We start from the raw sequence: 11,687 nt of genomic DNA, 5'->3' as shown, positions 1-11,687 counted from the left end.
CATTCAAAACAACCTTCAGCTAAGAAAAATGTGACTTGTGTTGATTTAAAAAAATTGTATAGCAACTAAGACTTATTATTGATAATTTTACATTTTCATTTGTTAAATGTTTTGATTAAAAAAAACAGCTGCGCAAACACACCTGGCTTCCAGTTTTACATCAAAAAAGTTTCACCGTTCTCCATAATTTAGCTTTTACTTTTGCGCTATTCTTGAGATCTTGACAGTTTTGATTGTATTCAGCAAGGAGAATATTTCGCATTCTGTTTGTCTAGCTGGCAGGTAAATTTGAATTAAAAAAAAAAACTTAATATATAATAAATACATGCCACTAGACTCACAAAGCTCCAAACAGTTTATTTTAAAATATATATATATCTGAAAGCAGAAGCATATCAACTTGTATGTAATAAACGCCTTCAGTGTCTATGGCTCGTTGCACTGTTTTGCCTCTTTTTGTCTCCTTGTGGCTGGTGGTGACCCTACTTGGCAGCCCCTGTGGGGGAGTGATTCAGTCCTTCCTGTGCTCGGACGAAGTGCGGCTCACTTACACATTGGCCTACAGGTACCGTAAAGAAACAAATCTCAGTTAGGCGATTCCAGTTGGCCAAAAAAATTTTGCAAAAAAAGACTGTTTTTGGTAGGTTGTTCTACTTTAGTTAACTGTTAGAGGATTCTTCTCTGCTACTTGCACAGTTAATCGGCTACCCTTTTAAAGTTGTTTCAAAGCTTCAGTTTCTCAGAAGGGCCAGAAAAAGTCTCTCAAAAGTGATTTTCAGACAAAATGGATAAAAACAAGGCTGGTTGCCGTGCATGTAGCACAGAATTTTTAAATAGAGCTTCTAAAACCAGCTGGTTGTCGTGCAAATTGCCCAGAGTTTTTAAATAGAGCTTCTAAAACCATTTTTAAATAGAGCTTCTAAAACCAGCTGGTGGTCATGCAAATTTCCCAGAGTTTTTAAATAGAGCTTCTAAAACCAGTTTGCCTGCAGTAAAAAAACACATTTTTTACCTATTAAATGAAACTTTTCAGTCCAAAACTATTTTCGAGTCAGAAAGTTGAAAATTCGCTGGAAAATTGGCGTTTTTCGCCCTCTCAAATTAAACTAAAATTCAAAGTTTTAATACCAACTTCTATCAATTGATGAAAGATTTTCAAATATCGTTCGCATCGTGATTGAATGGGCTGTGACTTTGTAAATATATATCTATATTATATACATATATAGATATATTTATATGTATGTGTGTATAGATGATATACAACAATACTACAAAAGGTGGAATATCCATGTTGAATAGCTAGATCGTTCGTTTGAATAGTATTTGTGATTGATTTTTCCATCAAATTTTTGGGCAAAAAAAAGTATTTCAAAGATTTTTTCGAGCATTTCGTATGGCAGAGTAATGTATATAGAAAAATTATCTTAGTATCATCTACAAGTGATTGAAAATGAAAGACTATTTGATTCATAAGGGTCATTGTGAGGCCAAACTGTGCATTCTCTGCATTGTATGCGGAATCCGCAACAGGCCAACATCAGATTTGTCGCGGAATCTGCAACATTGCTACTTTTCATTGATTTTCCATTCTGTTTTGGATTCCACAAACAAAAACCTAAATCATTGTACCGCTCAAAATCGCTCGAAAAATAGGCGAATTTGCAGAATCCGCAACTGTATTTGGGGAACCCAGAACAGTTTTTGGAGTACACAAACAAATGATAAAACATTTGTATCGTTAAATTGAGCTGTTGCGGAATTCGCAAATTTTAAGTGGAATCCGCAATTTATAAGTGGAATCCGCATTTTGTTTGCGGATTCCCTTTACATATAATTATATGTGTAGTAGCCTTTAAAATTATATCTTTTAAATGCATGATTTGATTTCACTAGAATAGAAATTAACTAGAATACAAATTTACTAGATTAGATCAGTGTTTGTGATTAATGGAATCGCAATTACTGACCAGTATTTGGGATCGATGAAATCCCAAATACTGAACTAATTCGACGATTTGCTATGTGTTGGGTTTCTAATCACTCTCAACCTAATGACCCCAACTAATGGATATATTCCACATTTATTTCACATTATTCCAGTTTTTGGGATCCCATCAATCGCAAATACTGACCAGTATTTGGGATCGATGGAATCCCAAATACTGACCTAATTTGGCGATATGCTGTGTGTTGTGTTTCCATACACTCTCAAACCAATGACTACAATTACTGCATTTATTCGTCGTTATGCTTCCAAAATCAGTATTTGGGATTGACGCAATCCCAAATACTGTCCAATTGCTCGATATCCTGTGGGTTCCATGCACTCTCAACTCAGTGACTCCAAATATTGAAATTGTTTGGTCTTGTGTTTCCAAAAAACTAAAAGATGACATCCACCAATTTAGGTCACCAATATTTTAAGACTAGTTCGGGGATTCCGCTGACAATGGTTAAGTTTTTGCTTTTAAATTCCGCATTGCTAGAGATAAAATTCCAGCTCAGCTTTTAATTGTTCATATGCAAGTTCAGTACTGAACAAAATTCGGAATCCACTTACATTTGCGGATTCCGCTTACATTTTGCGGAATCCACTTACAGTTGCGGAATCCAGAACAACTAGCTATACTTACTTGTTGCGGAATCCGCAACAAAACAAATGTGCGGACAAAATTTACGTTACAGGTATATGTATGCAGAATCCACTGAAATTTTGTTTGTTGAACCCACTTACATTTTGGAACATATTTTAAGACTTGTCTCTGGAATCCAGCAACATACAGACACAAAATTGTGCTCCTATCCAGTGCATTTTTTGGCCTCGTAATGGTTCACAAATTTAATACATGCACCACTCAAATGTTTCTCAAAATATATGTTGCTTGATCAAGTCCCATACTTATTTGTAGTACATAATCTTGCGTGGAACGGAAATGTATTTTTGTTTCAGCATACCGACCTTGAAGGAATGGGGTTTGACTCTGACAGAATGTTTCGACCGCTTGTTCAAGTTTAGCCACTTCGCCCGCACCATTGTCTACTGCCCTGCACATCATTTTTGCGGAACCAACATCACAGTCAACTTCCTGAACAGTTTCCGTAAGATAAATCTAACAAACAAAGAGATTCTTCTTTAACTTTGGTTTATTCGATCCACAGAACATTGATCGAGCGCTACTAAGCTTGTCCGTTTTAAAAATTATCTTAGAATCCAGACTGAGTATTTTTGTGAGCATTTTCTTAACTAATGCCATTGTTTTGCAGTAGAAACAAGAGCTCAAAACGTCAATTTCTAATGCAAACTCCTGTCTCGAAATTGCGTTTTGAAAAAGTTTTCAGATTAATATATTAAGTTATTCTCTGATTCAAACGACTACCAAACAATTTGGTCGAACATTTTGTCAATTAATGCTCTGATGTATAGTAATATCAAAACTGCTTGTTTGAGCGTCTTAATTTGACGTCGATGAATTAATTTGGCCTTATAAATGAAACACATTCAATAGTAACTGAAAAACACAATAAATGATAAAACTTCTATATATATATTTTTTTTCTACAAACTATCCACCCACACGCTATGTAAAGCACAGAAAATTATAAGTAGAGAGTAAACTTTGTTAACAATCTGTGTTTCGACTCTATGAAAAAGCACAGGGCGGAAAAATGCTTGAAAAACGCATGATGAATTGTTAAAACTCGTCTACAGAAACAACCACTTAGCTATTGATTCCCTAACTTAAGGTATCGGAGCAATAACATCCCAATTAGAAGGGTATATTTTGAATCTAAAGCATGGATAGTAGGCTTGGCTGTTATTAATTAATCCGTCTTAAAACTAAAACGCAAATTCAAGTATAAGCTGGTAAATTTGCGCACATTAGGCAACTTATGAGTGTGTCAGCTCCTCATTTTCAATGACTTCGAAGCTGGATTATTTCAACGCCGAAGCTCCAAAGTAAAAAAAACATCGGAACTTTCCTGCAATTTAATTGTCCCAAGTTAAGCAAAATGATTTTTTTTCAAATCTCCGATTTAATCAGAAAGAAGTAAGAAAGAAGGGGAATCAACCAGAGTTTCTTTTATCTGTAATTTTTCTCTGTGGCGCACTCTCGTATCCTGTCAGATATAAAAAAAACCTGCGTCAACATCTGTAAATTTTCGGCAATTTATACAGATAATATGACAATAAAAAGATTATATAAAATAAGGTAAAAATCTTCCAGTTAATATGTTATCAAAACGTTTCTTCACAATCTCAAAAATCTGTGAACATTTTTGATGGCAAACTGACCTTAACCGGACAAACCAGTAGTTTCAAGGCCTTTTGTCTAAGAAAATCTTATTTAAGCTTTTTAACTTTCGCGCTATAATGACGTCACTAATTTAAGCGCGAACATCCTCCGCGCCCAAAGGAACAAAAACGGGTGCGAGTTTTACGGCCGGTCGAGTTAACTCCCCGGAGCGGGTGGTGACTACGGCGGATCGGGCTATATTGTGTTTTCCGTATTTAAGGGTTTTTATACGAGCCAAAGGGTAGTGTCCCCTTGGGCTGCGTTCGTCAACAATCCACACTAAATCCCCTGTTTTTAAAATAACGTCACTATCGGAGTGCCACTTACTGCGCTGGCACATAATCTCGCAGCCAACGACTCCAAATTGCGTTAGCGTAGCGTTACGCTCGGATATATTGCTTTCGATGGTCGAAGTGCTCCTGGAAAGAGAGAGAAGGGAAGCTAGTACCATTTCCGCCTAACAAAAAGGGATTAGGAGTTAACACCTCAAAACCACCCGGACTTGCACTTACTAATGTTATAGGTCGAGCGTTCATTGATTGTTCTACGAGACAGAAATTTGTTTCAAGGACTTCGGGAGTGAGCTTTCTCCTTCCTATTATTGCGTAGAACACCCTTTTACAACACCAAAGGAGACGTTCCCAAGAACCACCGTGATGCGAGGCTGCCGGGGGTTAAATTTCCACTTAATACCCTTTTTCGCCAGCTCTGGGGGTGCTTGTCCGTTCCATGACTGAATACAATTCAAGAGTACTTTCTCGGCTCCTACAAAGTTGGTGCCGTTATCGGACCAAATGACTGATGGAGTGCCGCGACGGGCAATGAGTCGTTCGATTCCCATTACAAAAGAACTCGTGTCAATGGATTAGACAATCTCAAAATGTACAGTTCTTGTGGTCATACATGTAAAAAGGAAGCACCATCGTTTTTCAGAACTCCTCATGATTGAGACGTTCACCCAGCTGCTTGTCATTAAGGACTCCGCTGAGATTCCTCTGGTTCCCGTATCAGCAGGGTTGTCTCCACTTAAGACGTGAAAACACTGGTCTATGGTCGTACTTTCAAGAATCTCTCCAATCCAGTTTGCCCCGAACGTGGGTTGCTTACTACCTGAAAATAACCACTGTAGTGTGTTTGACACAGGAATGTTTAGAGCTTTGAGGATGTCTTCCTTCAAGCCGGTAGCGATTAACGCGGCCTGCAGTTCAAGCTTTGTGTTTGAAAGCGCTTTCATGGGCGCCACTCTTGCTATTCCAAAGACGAAGGCAACTTGTGTTTCGAGTGAAGTTGTCACTCGGGCGCGAAGAAAAGCTACAGCACAAAAAAAACTTCTTCTGAGTTTTCACCGAACATGTGTAACTGAACCCAATCAAGTGGTGCGGAGAAGTAGCTGCGCTTTATACTCATCTTTCCTAGAGATGGCAAACCAGAGTGCCAGGCAAGAAATTTTGTCCTGATATCAGCGGGTAGCTCATCATCCCATTGTTGGCCATGAATGCGCCTGATTTTTTTCAACAATAATCGCGCTTTTACAGTATAGGGCGCTACGAGACCTTTGGGGCCGAAAACGGAAAAAACGAAGCTTAACACTGTTCGCTGTGTTATCGAATTTGTAAGTTCACGGTTGACACCACGGCTTACGACCAAAAAGTAGTCGTCGATATGGTCCCACTTCAGACCAAGACATCGGAGGAATTATCCCCACAAGTTACAATATTCTTACTTTCCTGTTGCGGCGCGCTTTGGGGCGGGCTTAACGTTTTATTAAATTTAGTTAGGTTTCTTATGAATTTAGATATTTTAAAACCACCTAGAGCTAACACATTAATAAACTCTTGACTCAAATTAATTGCAACATCAGGGTCCTCAAAGGAGTCTAGATAGTCGTCTATATAAAATTTCTTTAGAACTGCGGACGCTGCGTCAGGCAATTTTGCCTGATTATCCATTGCAATCCGTTGCAATGCATAATTTACACAAGTCTGCGAATCTCTCGCTCCAAAGATATGTCTGGTGTACTGGTGTACAACCACATCGGCTGTGGGGTCCTCCCGCCACATAAAACGAAGAGAAGGTTGGTCCTCTGGAAGGTCGTCGATTTGTAGGAACATCCTTTCAATGTCAGCCGATACGGCAAAATGATGTTGACGAAAACGGAAGAGAACGAGCACAAGGTTTTGCAGTAGGTGGGGTCCTACTAGCAACGATTTTTTCAGTGACGTACCGTGGAATATAGACGCTCGGTTAAGGACACGCCTCACTTTACCAGGTTTGTTTGGCCCCACGGGATGGCGAGGAAGATACTACACGCGTACGCTGCGGTTCGAAAAAATTTGGGTAGGAACTTGAATCAAGTATTCTTTACTCAAATCATCTTCGATAGTTTTTGAGTATTGATTCCTTAAGTGAGGATCTTTCGCTAAACGTTTTTCCAACGATTTTAACTGAACCAAAGAGGAATAATAATTGTCTGGTAACATGATATATTCTTCTGCCCAAAGCATACCTACAGCGTATCTTGATTCATCATGGACGGTGGAGGAATCAAGTATTTTAGCCGCCCTTTTGTCCTCGGCTGAACGGGAGTCGACCTGTTTGTAGGCTTCGTATGACTCTATTTCATACCAGCGTTTGATTTGACAAGCTAGTTCGGTATCATCCGTTTTGCACTTGAAACAAGTGGAAAGGAAACCAGTAGATGTCGGCATTGGGCCGCTCAAGAGCCATACTATTGGAAGGCGAACAGCCACGGGTGAAGTGTTTGGATTGGCCTCACTCTTGAAACAACCCTCAGGCCGAATAGCATGGAAGGAGTCGTGACCAATTATTAGGTCTACATCGGCGTAGCTATACACAGTTGGTTTGATTGGAGCAAGATACGGATACTTGCTCTGTAATGCAGGGATGTTGACGGTATCGGTACCGACGTTAAGTTCATCGTTGACAAATGCGGTTAATTCGAATATGTATTTGAGTCCATCGAATTTAGAAGATACCTTCATCTGAACTTGTTTCGTTATAACAACAGTCGTTGTGTTAATACTATTTACTGTGAGATCCAAATCTTTTCTGAAAGATCTAGACATTTGACTAATTTAGCCGATATCCAGGATTGACTAGATGTTGAGTCACGGGAAATTGGTGGAGACTTGGAGTTTGATTATGGGCAGTAACCCTTTCGATGTTATGATTGATGATTGGTCGTTCGAGATTGCGCACTTATATCCAACGGAACGGGATTAGTGTCTGCATGATTCGAACTTGCGTTTGGTATATTCTTGCTGAATGATTTTCTATCAGCGTTTGTGATCGCTTTAACCGGCTCTGCATTAGTTCTTGTTTGACTATCGTTGGGTCTTGTGTGACTATCAATTTTGTCGGGATATTGACTAGGATAAACACGTTCAGCACCACGGAGAAGTACACTAAGGGTGCTAGTGCAACCTGGTTAGGTGCATTTCTTTGCTCTGGGACATTGCTGGAATGCGCGGTTCCCTTAAAAGCAGGAGAAGCACAACTTGTTTTCCGCAGAGAATTTCGCACGTGGTATTGGGGTTTTCTCCTCAAATACAGAGCACTTCCACAAGGCATGTTTCCCCTTGCATAAAATAAGGATATTCAAATTTTTTCTCAACTGTACTTGTCGTTCAAAAACTCTCGTTACAGCTTTAGTTTTGGATGGCTCTTCGACTTTGGGCTTTCCAGGCATATTTTTCATTTGCTCATGAGCCTCGGCTTTATCTTTTAACCAATTGTTAAAGTCAATTAGGTTCGGGCGTGACCAATTACGTTTCACGACAAAAAGTGACCACGATTCTCTCATGTTTGGTGGAATTTTCGAAAGAGCTTGATTAAACAAAGAGGTGCTTTTGAAATCTTCTTCATAGTCAAGAGACCTAAAGACAGCCGCTAGACTTGAAATGGTCAGTGTGAAGCTAATGATGATCTCAGAGTTGTGCATTCGAAGTTGTGGGAAACTAGACAACTTATCAAGGAGAGCCGTCATTACGTTTTGTGGCTGGTCAAACTTTCTTAAAGAGTTTTCAGAGTATCCTTATACATTCTTCCACTGTATGCGCACTCTGCTATGGCTGACTTAGCTTTACCAAAGACTAGTGTTCTTAAATAAGTTAACTTCACAGCATGGCTTAAGGACGCTGCATCTACAGTAATGCAACTGGCCAAACCATTCGTGTCATTGGAGCGGGTTGCCATCATACTGGGCCAGCTACCATTCTGGAAGGGGCTCCTTCTTTGAGACTGACAGAGCTTGGACTAAGTCGTTCAGTGTCACGGCTTGCGGTTTGGGAGCTGGTTGCTAGGATCAGCTGCAAAAAGTTGCTGCTGATATATGTAAGTGTTTTCAGCTGATGCGTCGTGATTGGGAAACGGTACCACCACTTGATACGTGCGGGAATTGTTGCTGAGATATTGGCTCTACGGATGAAAAAACACCAATTTACGGGTTCGTGCTACCATCACTTGTTACCCCAATGATAAATTAGGCGACTGCGGGTGTCCACTGGGACATTAGTGACACATTGGGCTGACTAATAACGGCAGACTGTCCGCTAAACGGATTGTTCACTGACGCAGGGTTGCTATACATGTTATGTGATAGCAAGTTTTGATTTCTGCAGATTAAATTTGCAGGTGTTTGTGACAAAATGGCATGGGGTGTATCCAGAGTATTGATTGGAGATAGCGGGCATGTTTCCAACAACTCGAGAATGGAAGACGAAGGATGGAGTACAGAGAAGTAACAGCATACCGGATTATTGGTAGCTGCTGTTACAGCTGGATTAAAAAATGACGATGTATTGTTTTCGCAATATGCAGTGTTATTTGAAAAAGGCAATGACTGCGTTTCGTGCTCAGGATTAGTGGATACAGCGTGCTTGATTCCATTGCTATCGCTGAAGGAGACGGTTGGTTGATAGGGATAACTTTGTTGTTCACAATCAAGTGTCTGATTCGGCAACGATCGCTGAGGTGAGGCTCCCGCTGTGGACACATTTCTGTGTTGATGCGAACCACTTTCTGTATTTATACAGGTTGCAAACTTCGAAGAAGACGGAACTACCTCGGGTCCTTTTTGGTTTTCTATTGCGTGGTCAACCCAATCGTTTACTCTGTGAGAACGACAATCAACCGAAGACGCCAGGTCGAGATGCTGATCTATTTCAGACTCATCGAGGTATTCAGTTTCAACCAGTTTTGCTTCAGCTACTTTAATACAATTTTTTTCGCTTAATCGTTCCATTTCAAGTAGACTTTTTCTTTTCGTAAACGATATTCTTGCTCTTTACGGTTATATTCAAGTTTAATTTCTTGTTGTTTTCGTTCCATCTCAATCAGATGCTGTTGCTCTTCGATGATGGTTTCCTGTTGTTTCAGTCTTAAGTTTGCTGCATGTTGTTTTTCCAACTCTTCTCGCTTCATCTTTGCTAGGAGCAGTTCATCTTTGCGGCGCTCACTGGGGGTCAATGATTTCATTGATTTTTGCTTACTCGACCCAGATTTTGCCGATTTTGGTGAAAGTTTTGATCGATTAGTTTAACTGACGCAGATCTCCGAAGCCCGATTAGATTCCATATGAGCCGGAGCCTTACCAGTTACTTCATCGTTATCTTTAACTATCCTATCCCACCATGCAGCCAACTCCGTTAATAGTTTGCTAGTTTTATCGGTTTTATTAGCTAATATCACGAGTTCATCATTCTAAGCTAATGCTTTTACAAGCATACTCTTGCGGGATTCAGTTAAGATCCTAATTAGTCCCTCTAAACTCTCAGTTATGCGACTGTGAACTACGGAAAGCTCATTTTCTAGTGATGTTCTACCATTCATCAATCGTCGATATTTTAACTCAGTTTGTTCTGTCGTTTTGAATAATTAGAAAAATGTTCACTTCTACTCAACTGCTCAACTGCTCAGCTTGAGGGAAAAAAAGGAATAAATAAACTAAGACCGAAACTTAAGAATCAAAAACTTATATTATGACTCATTAAACAATATCACACCTTAAAGAAGCACTTTATTTAACTCCTAGTTGCTGCTCAGCAATTTTTCTGTTTTGAATAGCTTGCCGCTTGCGTTTTCCTGGCTTAGGAGTATTTTTCTTTGAAATATTATACTTCAAATTGTTCCTTTAACGCCTAAGGATCGTAAACGTTTTCAGTTCTAGAGAGGCATCCTGGTGTAGTTCTATGTAATTTTGCCCTAACTCATTGAGGTTCTGCTTCCTTCTAGATATCAGGTCTGTTACTATAAAAATAACCAGTATATCTGACTCTTTCAACTTTCTATAAATATCTTCCGTGCCTACACGTTTACAGTAAGCGATTGCATAAATACAACGTTTATATTTTAAAAGAATCTTCTTAAGCTGGTTGAGAGTTAGTGCGTTAAGGTTGTTAATACGGCGTCGACTATTAGAGTTATTAACGGCTTCGTGTGAAATAACAATGTCGCTTCGGTTTAAGAGCTAGTGATCAGTTGATACTTACAAGTCTTACGTATGTTTACTGCGTTATGGTTATGATTGAAACTTAACCCGGGACTGGTTATGCACGATTGCGATACACGCTTTTGCGAAGCGGGCGAAAGTATTTTCAAAGCGTGGTGCAGCGAGCTAGCAGCTAGTATAAACATAAAGTGAATTAAACCAACTTTAGAGGAAGGGAATCAAGCAAACCGCGACCTGACCTCCCGCAACACCCTGAGCTAACAAGGTTGTAGCAAAAGTTGGGACAATTTGCTTCAAATACGCTACGGGTCTCGACTACGGCTACTTTTATCCAATTGAACGAGTTTAGTTAGCTGCAGCACGTTTCAAGAATAAACACTGCATTTTTTTAAGAAATTTTTTTCGAAAATTTCGGTTTTTTTATTTCGAAAAGTTTTCAAAAAATTTTTTTTCCGAATTTTTTCTTTTCGAAAATTATTTTTCCAAGTTTTCACCCAACTTATGGTCCCACTTCAGACCAAGACATGGGAGGAATTATCCCCACAAGTTACAAAATTCTTACTTTCCTGTTGCGACGCGCTTTGGGGCGGGTTTAACTTTTTATTAATTTTAGTTAGGTTACTTTTGAATTTAGTTATTTTAAAACCACCTAGAGCTAACACATTAATCAACTCTTGACTCAAATTAATTGCAACATATGGGTCCTCAAAGGAGTCTAGATAGTCGTCTATATAAAATTTCTTTAGAACTGCGGACGCTGCGTCAGGCAATATCGCCTGATTATCCATTGCAGTCCGTTGCAATGCATAATTTACACACGTCGGCGAATCTCTCGCTCCAAAGATATGTCTGGTGTACTAGTGTACAACCACATCGGCTGTGGGGTTCTCCCGCCACAGAAAACGAAGAGAAGGTTGGTC

The 11,687-nt window shown here is 39.5% G+C and overlaps 1 protein-coding gene and 1 long non-coding RNA gene across 2 annotated transcripts in view; one reads left to right on the top strand and one right to left on the bottom strand.

Moving 5' to 3' along the window:
* Positions 1–365: 365 nt before the first annotated feature.
* On the bottom strand, positions 366–3,057 carry LOC134842003 (uncharacterized). The gene is made up of 2 exons (XR_010162477.1): positions 2,963–3,057; positions 366–559 (listed from the first exon to the last, which is right to left on the bottom strand). It is a non-coding gene; the product is annotated as an uncharacterized LOC134842003 (long non-coding RNA).
* LOC134842002 (fibrillin-1-like) overlaps positions 429–11,687 on the top strand; it is a gene marked incomplete in the record, with an annotated part of 45,435 nt that continues 34,176 nt past the window's right edge. Inside the window, 2 exon segments of the mRNA XM_063858140.1 lie at positions 429–565; positions 2,954–3,102. Coding sequence (XP_063714210.1) covers positions 429–565; positions 2,954–3,102 — 286 coding nt within the window.

Source organism: Symsagittifera roscoffensis, chromosome 3 (assembly GCF_963678635.1).
Source record: "Symsagittifera roscoffensis chromosome 3, txSymRosc1.1, whole genome shotgun sequence".
Classification (NCBI taxonomy): domain Eukaryota; kingdom Metazoa; phylum Xenacoelomorpha; order Acoela; family Convolutidae; genus Symsagittifera; species Symsagittifera roscoffensis.
This window is presented reverse-complemented; position numbering and strand designations above follow the sequence as displayed.